Source organism: Tetrahymena thermophila (genome assembly GCF_000189635.1).
Source record: "Tetrahymena thermophila SB210 genomic scaffold scf_8254638, whole genome shotgun sequence".
Lineage (NCBI taxonomy): Eukaryota > Ciliophora > Oligohymenophorea > Hymenostomatida > Tetrahymenidae > Tetrahymena > Tetrahymena thermophila.
Genome location: NW_002476407.1, coordinates 764,010 through 789,097, shown reverse-complemented (window position 1 = coordinate 789,097; position 25,088 = coordinate 764,010). Strand labels below are relative to the sequence as shown.

Here is a 25,088-nt window from a genome sequence, read left to right as displayed (position 1 = left end):
ATTAGCAAGATAAAATTTAGATTGCTTGTTACGTTATCAAAAGTTGATGTATTTCATAGATTAAATTTATCAAATTTATTTTTAATTAAAGATAACTAAAGTAAATATAAAACCAAACAAAAATTTGTGATTACAAATATTTTGATAGATATTAGCAAATTTTAATTATTGTTACAAGATTTTTACTATTTAATCTTAAAAAAATTAATAGATAGGCAATCAAATTACCAAATTTTTTAAGAGATACAAACTAAGAATTAAGCTTATTCTATTATAATTTAATCTGTTGAAGTAACAGAAATTTAATAATGCAAGATACCTTAGATGCTAAAAACAGCTATCTTAATTTTACTTTCTCTGAATCCAGGATTAAAGGAATTTCAAATATAAAAAATGCTAATCTGCTTAAAAATAATTAAGCTACAAGTATTATGGAATTAGATCAAACACTTCAAGCATTCCATAAAGCGTCACATGGTAATTTGAAGAATATAATCAAGAATGCTGAAATATGCGCATTAGATCAATATAGTATCCAAAACAGATAATAAAATTTTGAAACTATAACATTAAATAAAAACAAATCTTAAAGTAGAGTTAGCAAAACTGAAATTAGGAGTCTAAATCCACTTTCATGCAATGAATCTGAGAAAACAAAGTACTTTGAAAATGAATAGGATAATTTATGTAATTTAGAAGATGAATACGAAAATGAGAGTAATTATCATAAAAATAATTTAGAGTCATAGTAAAGTAGCACACAGCTATTTGCAAATATTAGGCAAACTAAGATATTTTAATAAATGAGAGACTATGTACGAACTCTAAAGAAGAATAAAATTATCTAAAAATTTTGGTTTTGTTAAATAAATAGCAGATGGACTCGATAAAAGTAGCTTAATGTTTCATTCTTAATGATGAGTATTTGTATAATTAGTATTTTATTGATTTGCTGGGTTCTACTTTTATTCTTTATGTATCGTATTTTTGATGACACTTACTATCCAAATTACTCTGAAAGTGAAAAAAATTAACTAATTTATACCTTATCCTCTTTACAAGAATCATTAGTTAGTCTCTTAAGAAGAACTGACCATCTTCACCAAGTCGCCATTAGCATTTATTAATCACAATAAAAAGGTCCCAAAAACCCTTTTTACGATATTAATTTTGATTCTCATATATTAAAAGGAAAACAAAATTACATTTCAATAAACTAAGATGTGTCACCTCAATTTAATGATACTTTAGGCTTTTACTTTTAAAATGTTGATACTCCAATTACATATGATTTTTTTTAATGGGCTACGTTTATAGACCAAAGAAATTACACTCATATTACACCAGAATCTTAGAAGATTCTTGATGACTTTGATATACTTAGTTATTTCATAAAAAACTTAATTGCTAATGCAAAATTTTCATTTTCTTACTCTTATTATTGTGGATTTGAAACAGATGAATTAGTTGTCTATTATCCAGCTGGTTTATAAAATGCTCTCAGAGGGAAAGACAAGGTACCTGATTTTAGTTTTCACCCAAATTAGAGGGATTGGTACTCCTAAATAATTAAAAATAACCTATAGTATACAAATCAAACTTACTTTACTCTCCCCTATAAAGATTAAATAACTTAGCAATATATAATGACCATGTCTGTTGCTCTTCGTGATTAGGTAAAAGATCTATTTAATATTTTTTTATTTTTTGTCAATATTTTTTTGTAAAAAGATATTTCACCTGAATCAGGTTAAAAAACCTTCTAATAAATATCCTGCAGAAACAATAAATTTAATTATTAAATCAAATTCTAAATTCTGAATTGATTTTTCTATCAATCAGAATCAAAAATTATTTATTACCAAATTTCAAAACAAAAATAATAAATTAATTAATTTACTAGTGTAACATTGAACAATAAGTTATTTATTTATTTATTGATTTAATGAATGATAAAAAACAAAATATTCTTAAGCTTTTCCCTTAAGACAATTATTATTTAATTTTAAAAAGGATGGAAAATTTTAAGGTGTTTGTGCTACTGACTATTACTTAGATAAATTTGACAAATATATAAATTCAATAGGCATAAATGAGTATTCTATTATGGCTCTGATAGATGCCAGTAACGATAATGGTATTATTCTAACATAAAACAGTAGTATTATTAACTTTACTCCATAACAGTTCTTACAATTTTCTCCCTCTTAATGGACAGATATGAAATAGCAAATACTTTAAACATTTAACAATAATACTAACAGCTTAAATTCTTATAGCTATTTTTAAGACATTTAAGGATTTAAAGTTGCTGGTTCTGCTTTTAAATCCAAAAATTCAAATGATCAAACCTTTATTTTATTAGTGAAGGAATCTACAAATTAGTTCGAAAGACTTTACGATACAATAATTTAAAGAGTTTAAGATAAATATATTAAACCGAATATTAACTTTATAATCGCATTTCTAGTGATAAGCTTTGCTCACATTATTTATTGCTTAATAATGAGTTATTATGTTACTCAACCTTATAGAAAAATAAAGTAGATATCTAACTAAATTACATAGAATTTAAAGGCATCAAATTAAATAGGATCACTTGATTCATACTTAAACACTTTAGATTTTAAAAGTGATAGAAATTTATATATTCTAGTCAAGTCTGCAAAAAAAATGGTTTTAAAAATATAAAAAGCCAGTACTAAGAAAATAATCGAAAATTAAAAATATTATCATGCTTATCATTATGAGTAAAATGAGTATTTTGATAGTCAAATGGAGTGGAGAGATGAAATAGAACAGCTGGTAGATTATGGATTATCAAAAAACTTTAATTCACTCCCTACAAACCTAGAATTCTTCAACGATTGTGAATCAAAAATCACTGAGCTCAGAGATAACTCTCCCTTTGCTATTGTCAACAATAAATAAGAATCGCTAAAAATTAAATAAAAAATACTATCTGAAGATTCATTTTGCAAATCTGTCTCTGTTCCATACATTGACTAAAAGTTCATGAACCACATCGAACAATATCTTCCCAATTTCTAAATGCCCTGAGACATATTTAAAGGGTTTGTAAATAAATAAATTTATTTTATTAAAAATATAATCAATCAATATAATTAAATTATTCAAACAAGCACTAATTAATATATAGAATCTTTAAAAATATGTATATTATGTTAAATTAAAAATTTTTATAATTTATGAAAGGCAAAATAAAAATCCATTTTATAAAAAAAATTGAAAACAAAAAATAATAATAAATTGATATTGTGAATGGAATGTTTATTTTTTAATTAAAATAGAATCTGTAAAAATATATTTATTATCATAAATTAAATTTAAAATTTTTTGTAATTTAAGAAAGGCATGCAAAATAAAAAAAAATCTATTTTATAAAAAAATTGAACATAAAAAAATAATAATAAATTGACATTATTGTAAATGGAATGTTTATTTTTTAATTATTTATTTTAATAAATAAAATCTATAAATATATTTATAATTAATTTATGATAGCTAAAATAAAAATCGATTTTGTAAACATAAAATAATAAAAAATTGATATTGTGAATGGAATGTTTATCATTATTGTATTATTGTGAATGGAATGTTTATTTTTTAATTATTTATTTTAATAAATAGAATCTTTAAAAATATTTTTATTGTGTTAAATTAAAAATCTTTATAATTTATGATAGTTAAAATAAAAATCATTTTATAAAAAAAATTGAAATCAAAAAATAATAAAAAATTGGCATTGTGAATGGAATGTTTATTTTTTAATAATATTATTTAATAAATAGAATCTGTAAAAATGTATTTATTATCTTAAATTAAATTAAATTAAAAATTTTTATAATTTATAAAAGGCAAAATAAAAATTCATTTTATCCAATTTATTAAACACAAAAAATAACAAAGGAAAAAATGAAATGGTGACTGGAATGTTTATTTTTTAGAAATTTTTAAAAAATATTTGAAGAGATTGAATAAATTTGGCTTAAATTGTTTATTAATAAGTAATAATTTGTTTTATTCACTTACTAACTTATTTCTATTGATAATCTGTTTTTTTGTTTTGGGATACTCAAACAAAAATAAATAAATAAATTAAATAAATAATACGAAATTTTGAATTTATCAGTCAAAGATAAATAAATAATCAGACTAAATAACATCTTTTATTAAAAAACAAACTAAATGCATTTAATAAGCATATTTAGTTAGGTTTGATTGATGTAATTAATTATATGTAATATTCACACATACTAAATAAGTCATAGTAAAAATATTAAACAAAATGATAGTAACAGTAATATGAAATAGATAGATTGAAATAATACAAAATTTACTATAATTTTATTTTTAAATAAATGGTTGATTTATTCATTAATTAATTATGTGATTGCGCCTATGCTTTTGCAAATTTTTAATACAATTCCTAAAATTTTTTGCAATTTATTGTTTTTAATTCAAGTAGTAAATAATCTCTTTAAAATTATTACAGAAATAGGCAAGCAAATAAGACAAATTATAACAGGCTATTCTCTGGAAAAATATAAAATATAACTGATAGGACAATACCATTTTGGACCGCGTATATAGCAATATAATTTAAATTTACATTAAGACATAGATTATTTACTAGGCAATACGATTTTGCTACTGCTTTTCAAATAATTATTTAGATATTGTTCAAGCATATCCGATTAGATTATTCATTCAATTAATTTTTAAGCATAGGGACATAACAGAATTTAGCTTTTGATCATCATAAAGGAAAGGTGAAAAATCAGAAAAAGCATTATTCTTATCAAAAAGATTTTAAGCTGGAAAGTCATTTGGAGTGGATTTTAAAATTGATTAGTTATGACACAAACGGAACTCGTTCCTGAAGATTATGACCAGGATAATTAAGATGCTTCTCAAAGCGTAATCTCTTCAGGAAGCGTTGAAGATGGAAAAGAAAAATTTAAAGCAATGATACATAAAATTTTAGGAGTAAACGATAACAAATAAATAGATAAAATATGCTGTTTCTCCATTTTTAATAAGCAGTGGTCTCGTACAAAGCAACTGTTTTGTGTTTACTCAGTCTTTTTGACATTATTTATGACTATAATATTAGGGTGTTTTGTGTTCTACTTAAAATTTTGTCCCAATTTCGTAGGAGATACAATCTTAGAGTAGATTGATAACTCAATTTCTGCAAGCTTTTAAAATTCCTTACTTGAATACAGTAAATAAGTACATTAATATTTCAAAGCATATAGTTCTTGGATGATTATGTTCTCCCAAATAGTAGCTAACAATGTTGGTTGGAATAATTCACTATATTAATCCTCAAACGAATTAAATTTATAACCACAACAAAAATATTTTCCTATTTATTAGCCTATCCCATAAAATATAGTAAATAAGTAATATTCTTAGAAAAAGCCCTATTATGATAAAGATATATCATTTTAAACTTTTTCTTATTTTCACAACCATCCTGACGATGCAACTACTATTTCACCAGCTACTTAAACATATTTGGACTCTGTAGACTTGATTTCTTATTTTTTTTCTAATTTTATATAAGATCCTAATTTAACTTATGTCTAGTCTTTATATATTTACCTTTAAGATCGAGATGTCATTTGTTTTTTTCCAGCAGGCCTCATTAAAGTCCCAAAAGATTTTAAGATAGATATGAAATAAAGGCCTTGGTATTTAAATACTGCTTAAACATTTTAAGCCAATGGAAATAAACCTGTATTTACAATTACCAGTCCCTATCCTGATTTAACTACTAAATAAATAACTATAACATACTCCCTTGCAATCGTCAAACAGGTAATTCATAAATAAATCAATATTTCTATTATTTTTAATTTTGACAATTTAAAATGCAAATAACTAAATAATAATATTTATTTATTTATTTATTTGCTTTTTGATTTTTCAGTGGGTTAATTAATTTAAAATTTTTAATTAAAATAGTCAGATCCTACTTAAATTGCTGGAGTTATTAATGTAGATGTTATTGTTGGTAATTTTAGATCTGTTTATGACTTGCTGCAGGAAAAAGATGGTGAATTTTAAATTGCCTTAGTAGATTATAATACAGAATACATCATTAATGATTGCTTTAATTAAAGTGGAATTTCACATTTTTATGATACGAATAATACAAACTTTACACTTGAAAATTGGAATGAAATCAAAGATTTTAATTAACACCAATAAAGTTAAACATTCATCATTACTAATAGTTAGAATGTAAGATATTATTTTGCTCGTACTTTAATAAAAGATACAGTAAATCAAACATTAAATAGATTTTATCTTATCGTCTTTGGTAAAGAAAGCAATTATCTCTCCTATAGAAACAATATTTAAGATAGAATATATAATGAGCTCTATAACTTTTGCATATCATTAATAATTGCTTTTTCTATTTTGTGGTTCTTTTCATATTTCTATATCTATGCTCTATCACGCAATATTGTTCTACCGCTTTTTAAATTGAGTTAATTAGCTAAAAGTATAAACAAGCACGATGAGAGAAAAAGCTCTGCTGAAGACTTGAAAGAATAGTTAGGTAAGATTTAAGGTGCAGATACTGATACAAAAAAGCTTATCGATTCTTTCATTAACCTTGTAGATTAGCACTCTGGCATGAGAAAACTAGCAAATGGTAATGGTTACTAAGACAATATGATCCCAGTCTACAATAGAATGAGCAACATTTATGAAAACTATTCTAGGAATGACTACAGAGAAGAATTGGATGATATATAAGAATAAATTAAATAATTAAAGAATTTAGATTAGGAAGATGAAGATGATTATGATGAAAATGGATCTAATTAAGATATTGATGAAGTCTATGCTGGAAATCCTAAAAATAAATCTTATTCATCAATTTAATCTAATAAATATTAAAACGAAGATGATTAAACAGAAGCTGATCTTAGAAATCATAAAAAAAAGTTAGAGTTAGAAGCGAAAGGAGGCAACCGTACTTCAACAAATTCTTTAGCTAGTAATTTAGAAAACTATAATAAAAGAAAATATCTAAATTGGATTTAAACTTAACTCTAAGTAATACAAGAAAACGAATAAGCTAAAATAAAGTTGTCTCAATAAATTTTATAGTAATTTTTACCTACAAATACTTAATCTATTTGACTAACACTCACACTAACACACACACATTTTAAATTATAAGCAAATTTCTATAAATTAATTCGAAATGTGAATCAAAAGCATTTAACAAAATAAGCTTTGGTAAACAAAAAAGTGTATGTTTTAAACTAACCAAAAATATAAATAAATTAATTTTCAAAAGTTTACTCAACAAAGTCATAATAGTTTAATTAATAGTTTTCATAAATCATATAAAAATACAATCAATCAATAAATAAATATTTAAAGTAATATATTTCAAAAATTTTCCCTAAAATACAAAAAATAAATAATGAATTTAATTATTTGTCAGGGATTTTATAAATAAATAAATACTCACCTATCTATATATTAATCAATATAATTTTAAACTTTCTTTTGTAATGAATTTGTATTTTCAGTTTTATTTTAACAAATAAAAATCTTAGTTAAAGTCTATAGTTTAAATTGAATTATTTTTAATAAATTAAATTTTGTAGTAATTATTTTCTATTTAATTTTCTTTTATAACCTAGTACTCACTCTAGTTATAATTTTATCTCAATTCATAAATTCTATTTAAAGTGCAAGCATCTTTATTTATAAATAGATATATTAAAACTGAGTATTTTAACAAGAAAACTTTGTAAAAAAGAAACCGAAAATTAAATAAAATTTATTTGTTTGTTAATTCTATTTTTGATATTTATGTCTATTTTAAATAATTATATATTAGAATAAGTATTTAACTTTAGTATGATCAAATATTTAAAATCATATTTTTATATTATTTAAAAGAAAAGTAGGGTGTTTGATATAATTTTTGTGTGATTTCATCAATATTATTTCTGGATTATTTTTTAAAATATTAACATTTTTCAAACTACTTGCTTTATACTGCTACTACTAAATTTCAACTATTTCTTTAATTGAATTTAACAAAGTGATCTTTTGATTTTACTCAATCCTTATTATTTTTTATCGATGATAAATTCATGGTTGGATTTATTTTAATTATTTTTAAGGTAAACATTAAAATGTATGATTTAAAATTTTTGTAAAATTTGTTTTATTTTTAAAATAATATGCATGTATTATTAATCTAATAAGCTCAGATCTGTTATTAAAATTTAATTTAGTTAACTCTTCACTAATATCATATAATGAATTTAATGATTTTCCTTTGATTATTAAAAATATGCTCAATCTAAGCAATATAATTATTTCAATAGATATATTTTTTAAGTTGGTGAGAATGTCATGTATCAATATATAATTATAATATCTTTGATTACCTAAAGTATTAAAATTATGCAATATTACTTTCAGCCTTCTAATGTTTTTAGAGTTTTATATGGTGTTGTGGCTAAAAAATTAATAAATCTACTTGTTACCATCTTACAAAACTAACTGCTAAGGAACTCTTGAAATAGCACTTTAAAATAACAAGGAGGTATAATTTTTAAATAATCCAAATTTAATTAGATATTATTTCAGATTAAAAAGATTTAAATCCTACTGAAGAAAATAAAATTCACGTTTTAATTCCTAATATGAATTTTTAAATCTAGATAGATTGTATAAAACATATCTATTAAATAATCAAATAATTTGAAATATTTACGTAATGATGAAATAAAAGAAAATAAAAACTTTTCTATTTAAAAAAGATAGAAGTAGCATAAAGCAGATCTAAAGCAAAGTAAACATTTTGAATAAAAAGTTATTCAATTAACTTCATATGATTAGCAAATTTAAGTAAGGAGTATTTAAGAAAAGTAAGAATTTCCTTTAAATATAGATATTAAATTATTAACTGAGAGTGTAACAGATTGTTTTAGTCAGTAAGCAATTTCTAAATTATTAATTAACGAATAGAATAAAATCTTAAAAAATTGAGTAAATTTAAAAGACTAATAATTAAAATAAAAATTTTATAAAAACTACATATATTAAAAAAGTAGTAACCAATATGAGCAGCATAGAGCAAAAAATATTAGATATACATAATTCAGTAGTAAAATAAAGAGTTGAATCAGTATCTTTTAAAATAAAATAATTTTTTATTTACCTAAATTAGTAAATTCTTTCTTTTTTAATATATTAATTATGAGATTTCTGAATTATAATTAAGAGTTTTTTATTAAGAAATTTTTGAATTAATAATATAGTCTCATAAGTAAGGCTAAATCTTAGGGAATACATGTTAAAGAGTTGAAAAATATTTAAGATTAAGTTGAAAATAGTCTTGAGTTTTTAAAATTTTAACTAAGAATTGATTATTATTCAGAAAATCTATCACACTGATTTTATTCTAGGGGTGTTATATAAATTATTAAAATTATGTGTCTCATAAAAATATATCAAATATGGATAAGTTTTAAAAAAGTAGTTCAGTTTTTGCTTTAAATTTCTGAAAAAACATTGAGCAATTTTGAAAAATAGATTTCCGTTTGAAAGTAATTTTTGCAAAAATGTTTATGATGGACAATTATTAATAAAATAGATTAATTCATATATTCTTCATTAATATAAATTAATTTGTTTTAATATTAAATATATAATTAATCTTATTCAAAATATTAGCGCCTTTTCAGAGTTTTTTAAAGTAATATAATTCCTTTAACATAAAACCTTATTCTTTAGATAAATTATTCACGAATATCATAAAATTAATTACATTTTTATAATTTATAATTTAGAAATTATTGCAAATCTTATGATATTTTTTGATTACTTATTAATAGTTAGGTTTTATTAAATACCTAAATATTAATTTTTATTTTCAATATTATTTTTTTGTAAAAAAAATAATAATATTTAATGAGGCAGACAGACATTTAGGAATAAAATTTGTAAATAATATCTCAATATGAAAAATAAAACAACTTATGAATTTATTATAATTCACTTATATTAAGTAAAAAAGAACTTTTTAGAAAAAAATCAATTATTAAAAGTTTTGAAATTATAATGTAAAGTTGATGAATAACATATTAGGAAAAAAGATAATTGTATAATTCACCTGTTTTGATTCATACATACACTGTCTTTTTTCATAAATTAGAACCAACTCCACTTGCAAATGAATAATAGAATTTTTATGTTATTAAAGATAGATAAAAAATTTGACTAATTTCTTAGGGTGTTAACATAAGTTAAAAAAACTATAATATACCAATAAAATAATTTTATGATACCTTTAAAAAGTATATTAAAAAACCTATAAATGATTAAGTTAAATAACAAGTTGAAAATGAAAAATTGTTTACATTTATTAAAATTTAACAATGCGACTTAATTTTTTTATTTATTTATTTATTTACAATAAATAAAATTTATTATAAATTAATTCAGTAATATGTTACTTGTATTTTATTTAATTATTTCATTGATTTTTTTTAAATTTATAAGGGTTTATTTTATTTATGTTGACTAAATCATTATCGAATTTAAAATTAGGTAAAGCTTTTATTAGCTTAATGTAACTCTTAGGACTAAAACTCCTATTAAGGGATCATGAATAATTTAAATGATTATAACTAAGGAGAATTCATATTTCATTTTATTGAAAAGCTTTTTATTATCTCATCTGTGTTGTTGAGGGATTTAAAAAAGGAAATAATGGAAGTAAATTAATCAATTTTCTTAATACGTTTGTTTATTTTTTAGTAAAAAAGAAATTAATTAAATTATGAATAATTTTCATTAAATAAATTATAAATAAAGTTAGACTATTTCTTGTTAGTGTTTACTCTTTAACTTTTTAAATTTGTAAAGCATTTAAGGCTTTAATAATAATTAATTTTATGAAAGAAAAAAAAATAAGTAAATAAAGAAAAGTAGAATAAAAAGCTCTATAATAATAATTGCAGATGCTTATTAAATATATTAAACATTTGGATATATTTTCTTAACCTTTCTCATTTGATACATCGAAAAATCAATTAAGAAAGAGAACAATTGTTGGCGCTTTTCTTTCACTATCAGTGATAACAGCTGCTCTTATGTACTTCATCTATTTAACCTATATGTTTTTTACAAATTAAATGGATCCAAAATTTAGATCACAGATTTTTATTACTAATGATGATGTAAGCTTTCAATTGTAAGATAATTTGTTTGCCTTTGCATTCAAAAGAGTGGATATTGGCGTTTACTTGAGAGAAATAGAAGCCAAAGAAAGTAAAACCTATTTAACTTACCGTGGGTAATATATTTATAGAAATGGGACAGATATAAGATTTTTTAACGTAAGTATAACAAATTGCTAAGATCCTGCTTTAAAGGGATTTAATTGCTTTGATTTCTCAAGTTTATCAAATTATTCTATTGCGGTAGGTAATATTAACAATGTCTTTTCTGATTTACTCATTTATGTTTACAGATGCTAAGATACAGATATTTAATATCATCCTATGCCTGAAAATTGTGCTGATCCCTAAGAAATAGAAGATTACATCAACTTGGTTACTGGTGTTGTGTAGTTTAAACTATACACACAATAATATAATACAACATCTAAAGAATTCGAAATTAATTACAAAAATTTTTATAGGCTTACATCTGGAGCATAAATGCAACTATTCGATTTCAAAGTACAAAAGCAAATAACAAAAATAAATTAAGGATTATTATTATAATCAGAATCAGTTTATTCTTCTCCAATTTCTTATGAGGAATTTGAAGGAAGCTTTGATTTTTAAAATTATGTTAAAACTACAGGATAAAAGTATTTCAATATGTATGTTTTTGAAGTTGATGAGGCAGTCATGTATACATAAATTTAATTTCCTTCGTTTCCTGAGGTATTAACATTGTGCAATAGTGCCATCAGCCTCCTAATGTGCTTAGGGTTTTTTGGTAGATTTATGGCAAATAAATTAATAAAATAAAATTTATTTGTTACTATATTATAAAACTACTACTAAGGAACTCTTGAACAAATGCTTTAAAATAATCAGTTAAAATAACCCTTTATGCATTCTGATTAATTAGATGATTTTACGGAATAAAAAGATCTAAATTATAGTGAGGATAATAAAAGTCCTGTTTAAGTCCCATGTCTGAATGTTAATTCTAGATAATTGGTTTTTTCCTCATCAATAAACCAATAAACTGAACTTTTGTAGCAAAATAATGATGAAATTAAAGAGAACAATCATTTGACTTTTCAGATACATGAAAAATATTAATAATCAGATTTACTTTAAAATCAAAAATTTGAATAAAAAGCTCTTTAATTAATAGAATGTGTAAACCAAGAAAAGGCCTAAGTAAAGTAAGAACTTCCCATCAAGCTAAAAGATCTTAAAATAAGTGAAAGCTTAACAGATAACTTTACGAACCCTATTTCTAGTCCTGTTGGATCAAATGTAGATAAATTGCTAAAATTTTAATCAGTTAGGAAGAAAAGGAAAAATTCTAATGAATAACTAAAGCTAAAAAATACCGAAATTTAAGGAAATTACTGTAAAAAAAAAACTCTTGAGCCAATAACGACTAATGTAGGTAATATAGGATAAAAAATTAAATCTCTAAAAAGTTAATAAATCTAGAAAAAAGTTGATTCCATCTTATTTAGGTTCAAGTAAATTAATTGTTTTTGTATTTATAGATATTATATCATAATATATAATTTAAGCTTTCTATTACTAGCAAAGAAATTTTAATTATATTTAATTAATTTTATAACAAAAATTAACAAAAAGGATGAAAAAATCTAAAGGATTGGATCCATAAATAATGAAAAGTATTTCAGAATAAGTAGACAATAGCATAGATTTTTTAAAATTTTACCAAGAAATGATTTTCATTAAAAAAGCTATAATGATGATTTTGAGTGAAGAATAATTTGCTGCCTTGCAACTGGTAGGGTGCTCAGATAGATTCTTAAAATTAATTGCGAATAAAGATATATCGAAAATAAGTAAATAGTTTTAATTATTGTTAAATAATTTTAATATTTCTAAAAATTAATTGTTAGATGAAGAAAAAATGAACCATTTTGAAAAATAATTTGCTATTTCGCTATTTTAAGATATATAAATATAAAATGCTTAATAATTTTTGAAAAATTGTTTGAATTAAGAACAACTATTGAATGAAATAGATTAACGAATATATTCTTCATTAATGTGAGTGAATGAATTCTTTTATTTTAAAATATTTCTTTGTAATTGAATAAATTCAATCTAAACTATCATACTATTATTAAAAGTAAATTCCACTTTTTATGTTAAAATAAAAATAAGGATGATGAAAACACACATTTCTTTTTAAATAGCTGTCTGATATTTATTAATATATTCATTCACAGTTAGCCCATCAGAAAACAAAATATTTCAAATTTTATTATTTAAAAAAGTAAGTTAAATTGTTATGCTGTAGAAATTAATTTCTCTCTATTATTCTAGTATATTTTTATGAAGTTAAAATTTTTAAATTACTGCAATTACCCTTATTTTAATCTTTTTTATTCTAGAAAATTTTTTAATTTAAAGGGCTTAAAGTAAAATATTTTCGTGTTTGAGTGTTTATATAGTGTGGCATTAATTAATGAGATTATTTACTGTATCTGATATTATGAGATGATGAATATAATATAATGTATATGATTATATTCATTATTGAGTTATGTTTAATATTGTATTTTTATTTAAATTAAAAATTAATTCTTTAAAAGGTTTCTTCTGAGGACTTATTTTAAAAAAATAAATTTAGAAAACTAATAGAAGAATTAAATTTATTGTTTTGCAAATAATGATGAATAAAATAACTCAAAAATAATTATTTTTATGAAAAAAAAAGTATCAACAATACCATGCAATTAAAATTAATGAATAAATTTATTATAAATAAAAATAAACAAACTTACGATTAGGTTTATTTTATAAAATTTATATATAATGAAATTTAATTGACTTATTTAATTTAATTGATTGGTACAATACCACTCTTCCAATAAAAAAAACTAAAACTAAATAATTAGAAAAATAATTAATTAATTAAAACGACATAAATGTTAATAGAATATTTTAAATATTTGGACATTTTTTCACAACCTTATTCATTCGATACGTCAAAGAGATAACTGAGAAAGAGCACAGTTTTAGGTGCTTTTTTATCTGTAACTACGATAAGTGCTGCCTTGATGTACTTTATATATTTAACTTATCTATTCATCTCTAATTAGATGGATCCAAAATTTAGATCACAAATATTTATAACTGATGATGATGTAAGCTTCAAATTAGAAGATAATTTATTTGCATTTGCATTCAAAAGGGCTGACATTGGCGTTTACCTAAAAGATATAGAATCCTAACAAGGTAAAACATATTTAACTTATCGTGGTCAGTATATCTATAGAAATGGCACAGATATAAGATTTTTTAATGTAAGCATTACAAATTGCTAAGACCCTGCCTTAAAAAACTATAATTGCTTTGACTTTTCAAACTTGAAAAATTATTCGATTGCAGTAGGAAATGCTAATAATGTCTTTTCTGATTTACTTATTTATGTTTATAGGTGCTAAGATACTGATATTTAATACAATCCACTTCCTTAAAATTGTGCTAATCCAAGCTAAATAGAAGAATATATTAATTTGAATACAGGCATTGTTTAATTTAAGCTTTATACAAAATAATATAATACAACATCTAAGCAATTTTAAGTAAATTACAAAAATTTTTACAGATTAACAACTGGATCTTCAATGATTGCTTTTGATTTTAAGACGCAACAATAAACTACAAAGATAAGCTAAGGTCTGTTACTCTAATCAGAATAAGTTTATTCTTATCCCATTTCTTATAGTTTATCTGATCAAACAATGGACTATAAAAGTTTTGTTTAAAGTACAGGATTAAAATATTTTAATATGTACGTTTTTGAAGTTGATGAAGCAGTCATGTTGACATAGATATAATTCCCTTCATATCCTGAAGTTTTAACTTTATGTAACAGTACTTTAAATCTGTTAATGTGCTTAGGATTTTTAGGTAGATATGTGGCAAATAAATTTATAAAATAAGATTTGTTTGTTGTAATTTTAAAAAATTATTACAAAGGAAATTTTGAAAGAATACTAAATAACAGCAAAAAACATGAATCATATTATAATAATCCTACTAGTAAATTGGAAAGTATCGCTGCGTAAAAAGATAATACCAATAGTGAAGAAAAAAAAAACTCTATTTTAATTCCAAGTTTTTAAGTACATTCAGGATAATCTGTTTTAAGCTCTCTAACGAATCCTTACTATGATATAACACAACAAAATAATGATTAAATTAAAGAGGTTAATGATTAAAATTAATTTAAAATAAAAAAATAACCACAAAAAGAAAAGCAAAATAGCAGATAAAAAATTGATTAACAACTAATCATAAATGAAAAGTAAAGTTAGGAAACTTTTGTTTAGGAAAAATAGGAATCTCCTCTTAACTTAGAATTCAAATTATTTTCAGAATCTTTGCATGAAAATTTTTGTCTGAGTCCAAGCTCTAAAGTAGATTAACTTCTAAAATTTTAACCTTAAAAAAAATAAAAAAATATCAATTAATAAGAGCTAAAAAATTGCTCGTTCAAACGAAAGTGCTAAAATTAAAGAAAACTGTTAAGTAAGATAAAAATTAACATTGAATAAAAAATAAAAGATTTAAATAACAAGGAGACATAAAAAAAAGTAGAATCTATTTTATTTAAATTAAAGTAAATAATTATTTTGTCATTCATTTTAAAATCATTTACAAATTTTTAATGAAATTAACTGTTTTTATTCTCAATTATTATTATCTCTTAAAAATAATTTATTTTCTTTAATAATTAAATTAACTTTTTTTGAAGTCTAAAAAATTAGAAAATATTTTTGAAATCGAAAGGACTAGATCCCTTTCTTGTGAAAAATATTTCAGAATAAGTAGAGAGTAGTATAGACTTTTTAAAATTTTACTAAGATATGATTTTCATAAAAAAAGCAATCATGATGATTTTAAGCAAAGAGTAGTTTGCTGCTTTGTAATTGGTAGGATGCTCAGATGAATTCTCAAAGAACCTTTCTAATAATAAATATAATACTGGTAAATTTTTGTTCAATCATTAATTAAATATTTAATCCTTACTATATTTATTAGATACATAAATGATGAATCATTTTGAAGAACAGCTTGCAATTTCTCTATCAGAAGAAAGTTAAATAGCTCATTCAAAGCTATTTTTATAAAAATTTTTAAATGAAGATGAAACATTAAATGAGGTAGATAAACGAATATATTCATCAATAGTATGAATTATGTATTTATATTATTATCTACTTAAATTTAAGCATAAAATATCTATTTTGTTGTTTATATTACATATTTTGCCCTTTCATATTGTTTTTTTTATAAAAATCATATCTTAGTAAAATTTTAAAAATACCAACCTATAACATCTAAAATTATTTTAAAAGTTAATAGAATAATTCAATAAATTATTTAATTTTAAATTAACCTTAATAATTTTATATAAAATAATCGAATATAAGTATATCATTTTATTTTTTATTTTTTTGAAAAAAAGCATAAATTTTTTTAAGAGTAAAAAGTTTTAAAAAATACAAAGTTTTGGATTTTTTTGCAACTTCACAAGCATTCACCTGTATTTATTTATGAGTTTCTATTTGTGGGAGTGCATTAAATTTGGCATTGTTTTTTTATTAAATATTTAATTTTGTAAGCTAAGTTTTATGAATAATATTAATCTATTTAGATGGCTATTTATTATTTAATTAGTTGCAATGTAAGATTTACATTTTATTTTTATCATAAAGGATTTTTGCATCAATTTACAATTTATAATAAAAATAAATGTATTCATATTTTTTATATTATTTTTTGTATTGAAAAAAATTTTTAATTGGTAATAAAAAGATAGTATAAATGGTACTAAAAATACAAGGATTCCTTTATTATTAAGAGGAAAATATTTAAGATTTATGCTTATAATTCTTTTAACCTTAAAGATTGAATGGGGATTATAAAAACCATGAAATGATTACTTAATATTGTTTTTACCATTCAAATATTATTAAAATAAAAGGTTTAATAAAAACTAAAATTAATGGATAATAAAATCAATTAAATATGGATTTTCAAGTGAACAAATAGATTTTATTCTAATAACCAATAAATTACTTTGAAAAGATACACTTTGTTTTTAAATAATTTAGGATGGATTTAGGAAATTAAATAAATAAATATATTATGATAAAATATAAATAACTTAAATAAAAAATAAATTTCTGAAATGAATCTCAATTTCAAAAAGTATTTGGTTATCTGTTTAGCAATCGCTTTTGTGGCTTCATAAGTTACACCAGGAGTTGATCCTATTGCTGCTAAAGTTATTCCTAAACCAAAAACTTATACTTTTGGTACTTAAACGCTTAAAATTTCCAACCCTTGCAACATTGTTTACAGACCTCAAGTTAATTAAGCTGGGTACGTCCCTGATCATGTGTTCTAGATGATAAATCTATATTCAAATTTGACATTCTAATCAACTTTCAATTCAACAAATTGCAATTTTGTTAGTAGCAACATTAAATAAATGTTGAACGCTTTTGACCCTTCTAATATCATTTTTGATATCTTCATAAGCGATATGAATTTGACTATTGCAGATACTATCTAAGATGAATCTTACTCTCTTAATTTATTAAATTCATCATATTGGTAATTAAATGCAACAAAGTATGTAGGATTTGTTAGAGGCCTTGAAACATTTTCATAGCTCTTTGTTTAAGATGAAGTCTCTTCTGCTTGGAGCATCCCAAGTCTCCCTATTTCTATTTAGGATTCTCCCGACTACCCTTACAGAGGCCTTATGATAGATACCGCAAGACACTTTTTGAGCGTTAATACTATACTAAAGACAATTGATTCTATGCAATATAATAAACTAAATGTATTGCATTGGCATATTACTGATGACGATTCTTTTCCATATCCACTTTAATCATTTCCAAATGTGACTCAATATGGTGCTTTTTCTTTTAGAAAATAGTACTCTTTAACAGATATTTAATACATAGTTAGATATGCTCTTCTTAGAGGAATATAAGTTGTTCCAGAAATAGATTCCCCAGGCCATGCTTTTTCTTGGGGTAAAAGTCCTCAATTCTCTAATGTAGCATTATAGTGTGATAAATTTAATGGTCAATTAGATCCCTCTCAAAAAGAAACATGGTAGCTTGTTAATGGAGTACTTACTGATCTAGAAAATTAATTCTACACTTCTAAGTATATTCATTTAGGTGGTGATGAAGTAGATGAAGGATGCTGGGATTAATCAAGTGACCTAAAGTAATATATGAAAGATAATAATATTTAAAATTATGATGATCTCTAAACCTTTTATAGATAAACTCAAAAAAATCTTTACAGGAAAATAAATCCCACTAAACCTGCTATTTATTGGTCAGACAAAGATAATTACAAATTAGGACTTTAGCCTGACGATATTGTTTAATGGTGGGGAGAAATGAGTAATTTTAAGTTAATATCTAATATAACTAACAGAATAATCCTTTCATCTTAGGATTATGCTTATTTAGACGTTGGATTTGGTGATGAGTTAGGAGGAGATTACAATTAAATGTATAACTGGAAAGCAATGTATGCATTTAATCCTTAAATATCAGGAATAAAAGGAAAGATTATTGGTGCGGAAGTTTGCTTGTGGTCAGAGCTAAGTGATGATGATGTATATCTAACAAGGATATGGACAAGAACAAGCGCATTTTCTGAGAGACTTTGGAATTTGAACGCTAGTAATGGATAAAAACTAAAATATAGAGCATTAGCTAGTAGAATGGTTTTCATGAAAAACAGATTAAATGCAAGAGGAGTAAAAGCAACTCCAGTAACTCTTGAAATCTGTGAAAGAGATCTTTCTTTATGCTTTAGTAATTGAGCGTCAATTATTTTAAAAATGTCGAATTTTTTTACAATCCATTACTCAAGTAATTATGATAAGCATTAACAATAAAGTAAATTATTTGGTGTTTTTCAGTAGAATTGTTTTATGTTAAGCCAAATTGTAAAATTTAATTTATTTAGTAGATTTACCAAACAAATATATTTCAATCAAATTAATTCAAGTGATTAGTTTTATTTGATTAATTGTGTTTTATTTTAATTAATACGTAAATTTATGATCAAAAATAATTAATTAGTTAATTAGTCAATCTGATTTAGACATTATAAAGTATTAACTTTTCCAATATCTAAAAGCAAACACACTTAACAAATAGATATTAATTTCCCATAAATTAGTTTAATAAACTACAAACAATTACATCATAAACAAAATTTTAAAATAATAAAAAAGTTGTGAAATTTACAATTAAATTGATATCAATATTAAATATAATTTGTTATTTTAGTTAATTTGTTTTTCAAAGCAACTAAATAAACCTAAATAAATAAAATTTTGGAGAGTAGTGAGTGATTCATAATATTTATTTGAAATAAAATCATTTACCTTTGAAAGATAGTTTAATTTATTTTTATGATATATTTTTTATGTTTTTTTTAAATTATTATTTATGAGAAAATGGTAATTAGGATTTATTCAGTGTGAGATTAATAAAAAGAGTTAGTTATTTAAGAAAAATGCTTGAAAATCATATTCATAATTTTAGCTTTATCTGTAAATTAAAAACTATTTGATTAATTTATTTATTTTTTGTATGTATTTGTAAATTAGTATCCTATCTATAAAAATAAATAAACCTTGTATCTAACTTTGCATTTGTATTTTCATTTTATAACATATTTAAATTATTATCCCATTTTAGCTAAAAAGTACTTTAAAAAATTTTTATATCATAAACAGTGTCTAAAATAAGGGGGGTTTTCGAGAAAACTATCAAACCAAAAACCAATTTTAAACACTTATTATAAATTATAATTACTTTTAAGATGTATTTCTGAGTGCATTTATGTGTGCGAGTTTATCTTATCTTATCTTATCATAAATTTAGTTTAAACTTTTTAATATAGAAGAAAAAATTATAGTTAATTAGTTAGTTAGAACAAAAACTAAGAAAAAAATGAAACAATAAGAAATAGATGGATTAATGAATAAATAATAAAAAAAAATCGAAAATGAAAAAATGAGTTAAATTAACAAAGAAACAAAAAAAACAAACAAAATAAAATAAAATAAAAAAAAATAAATAAATAAAATAAAAAAAGTTTACTATAAATATTGTTTAAATACGTTTTTTTTTAAAATATATAATCCAAAACAAATGAAGTGTTTTTACCTTAGATCAAGATATAAATTAGAAAGATTAGGACACTTTCCTAAAGCAAAACATAAGTTTGATGCAACTTCATTACCAATCCCAATTTAATTACCTCTTTTTAAATATTGAAAAAAATAATTAGTAAGTTAGAACATGAAATTGAAAAAAAATATGAAATAAAAAAAATAAAAATGAGTTAAATTAGCAAAGAAAAAAAAATCAAGAAGAGTAAGAACAAAAAAATGAAAAATAAATAAAATAAAGAGTTAATAAATAATTTCAGGAGTTATATTGTTTTAAATTAATTATTATATTAAAAAAGATTTTAATTCCAAAATAAATTAACTAATTTTACATAATAGATAGTCCTAAATTTTAGAGGTTCACGCACTTTGCTAAAGCAAAACCTAAGCCTGGTACACCTTAATCACTTATTTAATTCCAACTTTTTAAATATTTATAAAAAAATATGAAATAATAAGAATAGTATTTATTAATAATAAATAAAAGTAGAAAATAAAAAAATGAGTTAAATTAACAAATGAAGAAAGTAAAAAAATATAAACATAATAAAATGATAATAAAATAAGTCAAATAAAAGCTAATATAAAATTAAAAGAGTTATATTCTTTTCAATCTACTTTTATGTTAAAAAATATCACATTCCTAAAAAAATAAATTTAACAGTTTTTACTTGAGATTAAGGGAAAAATTTAAGAGATTAGTGCACTTTGCTAAATTAGAACATAAGCCTGATGTACCTTCATCACCAATTTTATTTCCACTTTTTAATTATTGAAGAAAAAATATCTAATAAACCATTAGTTAGTTAGAAGAAAAAAATGATGAAAAAAAATTAAAATAAAACATGAATTAATTAATAATAAAACAAATGTTGATAATAAAAAAATAAGTTAAATTAACAAAAAAAAAAAAACACAAGCATAATAAAAAGAAAAAGATAATAAGTCAAATAAAACGCTAATAAATAAAAAATTAAAAAATATAAAAATCCAAACAAATAAACTGTTTTTACTTAAGAGAAAGTGTCAAATTTGAGAGATATTGGTAATGAATTGTTTTTTAGAAGGATTAAATAAATAATTTTTTTAAAAATGTTAAAAATCAAAAAGATAATATGGAAATTAAATGAATAAATCCTATTTTTATGAAAAATATTAAATCAAAACACAAAATAATGTAGATTTTTAAAAAATAAGTAAAAAAATTCTGTAAAGAGAAATTGCTGCTTTATAGTGAGTAGGATGAAGGCTCTGAAACCTCTTCAAATTGTTTCATACTAAATAAATATCAAATAAAAATATATTTAATCAACAAATCAGCATAATATATTTTTAATTTTAAAGATACAAAAGTAGTCTATCATTAATTTATTAGTTGAAAGTTAATTATCTTATGTTTAGCTATTTTTATCCAAATTCATAAATTAAGAAGAAAATTAAAGTGGAACATATAAAAGAATATATATTTATTCCTATTAAATATTTACTTATTTGTTTGAATAATTAATTATATTTTAGTGTGTGACACATTATTAATGAATGAGTTTTTCTTATTTTTTTATTTTTTTTTAGGTTTTGAAAAGTACATTTTCATCTTTTTAAATTAAAATTCAAATGCTTATACTTTTTATCATTATTATTTTAAAACATTTAAGAAAAAGATAATAAAAACTGAGCATATTTTTCTAATAAATATTATTATTTTAAAAATTTTCTTATCGATATTTAGCTTCATCGGTAAGAAATCATGAAGTCATACATTTTATCGATCAGGAATATAATTTTTGTTTTTTATTTTTCAGAAATCAAAAATATAACAATATGAAAGAAAGAATGAGAATAGATATAAAAGAAATATTGATAAGTCATGGTTTTAATATGAAGAGAAAATTTTAAAAACAATAATATGTAAGTTGATCTCATTTATTAATTTGTAATTTGATTTAATCAATTAAATTATTTAGTTTGAGATTTGTAAGAAAAAATAGAAATTTAAAAACAAAATTATCTGTCAAATATCTAAATTAATTATAAAGTTTTCAGCAATAAAAATAATATTTATCAAGAAAAGATATTCTAGAAGAAGCTGAGAACATTTATTTATTTATTTATCTATTTATTTTAGATAAATAATTTCTTTTTTAAACTTCCTTCCTAAATTTTTAAATAATGAAAATAATTTAATAACTTCCAAAAAAAATGTTCCAGAAAGATTTGCGAACAATAACATTATCTTTAATTATTATTCATTGTTATTTCTTTTATATAATTTATAAAAGAATTTTATGATGAGCGAGCGAATGTATTAAATTATTAATTCCTTTATATTTTTGAGATATCATTAGCTTTGTAAATCAAATTTGAGATAATTTCTTACAAATAATAATAATAATTAATTAAAATTAAATTAAAAAATAACAAGAAATGAAATTCCAAAGATTGTTAATTGCAGCTTTAATAGTTTGCTTAGTCTCTGCCTAATTGAGGTTAGAAGATTAAATCAAAAAAGAATAATAAAATGAAAGTTGGTTAGAAAAACTTTTGGACTACTTCAGACCTAAAAATAAACTCAGTGTCACCACTGAATGTAATGCTCTTAACTTCACTGCTTATGACGGACTCAGTTACTCTGGTTATTTGAGTGTTGGTTAAAATTTGAAATCTGCTCTTGGTTTCATTTTCTATGGTGCTAAGGGAAGAACTGTTGAATAAATTAGAACCCTCCCAACTATCATCTGGTTAAATGGTGGTCCTGGTTGTTCTTCTTAATTCGGTAACTTCTTTGAATTAGGTCCCCTTTATGTTAACTAAACTTCTAGTGGTTCTTTCTACTTTACTCCTAATAATTATACCTGGACTAACGAATACAACGTTATTTTTGTTGATTAACCCATTGGTACTGGTATTTCTTATGCTGACTCTTCAAAGGAAATTCCTTAAAACTAAGATTAAGTTGCTTAATAATTCCTCTATGCTCTTGATTAACTTTATAACTCTCCTAATGGATGTTTTAACTAAGTTGGCTTAACTCCCAAGTCTCCTCTCTTCCTTTTCGGTGAATCATATGCAGGAAAGTATGTTCCTTCTATCGCTGCTAGAGCTTTAAAAGAAAAGAATGTTTTCAACATCTAAGGTATTGGTGTAGTTGATGGTTTCACTGTTCCTTACTATGTAGTTGGCTCTCTCAGTGAATTCTCTCACTTAAATAACCTTACTAGTAACACCCAATACTAACATGGTCTTCAAGTTGCAGCATAAGCATAAAAGGCTATTAATGCTTCTTAATTCTAGCTTGCTTCTTCATACTTCAATCAAGATATGAGCATTAACAATCCTTAAAATTTAGATGTCTACAACATCCACAGATAAGATGAACCTGATGCCAGTGCTCTTGAAAATCTCTTCAATTCCGCTTACGGATAATAACTTTTCAAGTTAAGAAATAAGAAATATACCTAATGTGACAACACAGTTTATGCTCGTTTTGCTAATGACTTCATGAAAGGCGATACCATCAATGCAGTTGAATATTTACTTGAATAAGACTTCCCAGTTAACTACTTTAACGGAAATTTAGATCTTATTGTCCCTTACATAGGTACTGAAACACTCTTATCAGTCCTTAACTGGTCTGGTTAAAGTTAATTCAACAGCGCTCCTACTACCTAATGGGCTGCTGATGGTGCTGTCTATGGTACAGTTAAGACTTACAAGAACTTATAATACAAGCTTGTTTATAACTCCGGTCACATGGTCCCTCAAGACTAACCTGCTGCCGCTCTTAATTTAGTCACTGAAGCTGTTAACCGCAGTTTACAATACAATCAAAGCAAATCTTAATGAAAAAAAAATTAAAAAACGATTAATATAATAAATTCTTATTAAATTTTTATATTTTTGATATTAAAAGTATATTTTTTGATAAAGAGAAACTAAACTTTTAATCATTTTTTTAATTAATTTTTATGAATTATCAATTGAAATTACACATTTTAACCATTTAAAATTTACATTTAAAAAAATACCAATAAACTATATGTAAATGATTCAAAATTTATGGTTAAAATCAATTACTCTTAAATAAATAAAACTAAAACGAGTGAGTAAAATAAAATTTGATTTTTTCTAAAAAAAGTAAGAAAGAAAAATCTTGAAAATGTAAATTTTAATATTTAAAATATCAAAAAGCTATTTTTATTCCATTCACAAGCATAATATTCTTAAAACCAAAAAGTAAATATAAATACATTTTATAAGAAATTTATTTTATTGAAAGATAAATTTAGAGATTAATTTATTTCAAAGAAATATCACAATAATAAAAATAAAAATTAAAATATTACTTTAACTAAGAGTAATTAAAATATTTTAAATTAAATTATATTTTTTTAATTATAAAAAATAAAAATGTAAAAATTTTAAAACTGTTAAAACTATTAATAAATTTTAATTTCATTATGAAATTTTCAAAAGATATATATGTATTAACTTGACTTGTTCAAAAAATTTTTGTAAAATTAAAAATAAATTTGTAAAAAAATAAATCATTAAAATATTTTTAAAATACCCCTATTGTTTTTAAAATAATAACTCATAAAATT

General features: G+C 22.2%; 6 protein-coding genes across 6 annotated transcripts; all 6 read left to right on the top strand. All coding sequences in view use genetic code 6, as the record gives it.

Moving 5' to 3' along the window:
- Positions 1 to 308: 308 nt before the first annotated feature.
- On the top strand, positions 309 to 3,060 carry TTHERM_00191490 (anlagen stage induced 1 protein; the record flags this gene model as incomplete). Its single annotated transcript, XM_001016726.3, has 2 exons — positions 309 to 1,676; positions 2,014 to 3,060. The coding sequence occupies 2 exons, from the start codon at positions 309 to 311 to the stop codon at positions 3,058 to 3,060; spliced, it is 2,415 nt and encodes an 804-aa protein (XP_001016726.2).
- Positions 3,061 to 4,878: 1,818 nt separating this feature from the next.
- TTHERM_00191480 (anlagen stage induced 1 protein) lies at positions 4,879 to 7,185 on the top strand (the record flags this gene model as incomplete). The annotated part of the gene is made up of 2 exons (XM_001016725.1): positions 4,879 to 5,847; positions 5,995 to 7,185. The coding sequence occupies 2 exons, from the start codon at positions 4,879 to 4,881 to the stop codon at positions 7,183 to 7,185; spliced, it is 2,160 nt and encodes a 719-aa protein (XP_001016725.1).
- A 3,793-nt stretch (positions 7,186 to 10,978) lies between these two features.
- On the top strand, positions 10,979 to 13,484 carry TTHERM_00191470 (transmembrane protein, putative). The gene is made up of 3 exons (XM_001016724.2): positions 10,979 to 12,751; positions 12,873 to 13,090; positions 13,148 to 13,484. The coding sequence occupies exons 1-3, from the start codon at positions 11,037 to 11,039 to the stop codon at positions 13,300 to 13,302; spliced, it is 2,088 nt and encodes a 695-aa protein (XP_001016724.2). The 5' UTR covers positions 10,979 to 11,036; the 3' UTR covers positions 13,303 to 13,484.
- A 645-nt stretch (positions 13,485 to 14,129) lies between these two features.
- Positions 14,130 to 16,500, top strand: TTHERM_00191460 (transmembrane protein, putative). Its single transcript, XM_001016723.2, has 3 exons — positions 14,130 to 15,882; positions 16,018 to 16,250; positions 16,305 to 16,500. The coding sequence occupies exons 1-3, from the start codon at positions 14,183 to 14,185 to the stop codon at positions 16,457 to 16,459; spliced, it is 2,088 nt and encodes a 695-aa protein (XP_001016723.2). The 5' UTR covers positions 14,130 to 14,182; the 3' UTR covers positions 16,460 to 16,500.
- A 957-nt stretch (positions 16,501 to 17,457) lies between these two features.
- Positions 17,458 to 19,125, top strand: TTHERM_00191450 (glycosyl hydrolase family 20 beta-N-acetylhexosaminidase family protein; the record flags this gene model as incomplete). Its single annotated transcript, XM_001016722.3, has 1 exon — positions 17,458 to 19,125. One exon carries the CDS (start codon positions 17,458 to 17,460, stop codon positions 19,123 to 19,125), a length of 1,668 nt encoding a protein of 555 aa, XP_001016722.1.
- A 3,738-nt stretch (positions 19,126 to 22,863) lies between these two features.
- On the top strand, positions 22,864 to 24,330 carry TTHERM_00191440 (serine carboxypeptidase family protein; the record flags this gene model as incomplete). Its single annotated transcript, XM_001016721.2, has 1 exon — positions 22,864 to 24,330. The coding sequence occupies exon 1, from the start codon at positions 22,912 to 22,914 to the stop codon at positions 24,328 to 24,330; it is 1,419 nt and encodes a 472-aa protein (XP_001016721.1). The 5' UTR covers positions 22,864 to 22,911.
- Between the last annotated feature and the right edge of the window lie 758 nt (positions 24,331 to 25,088).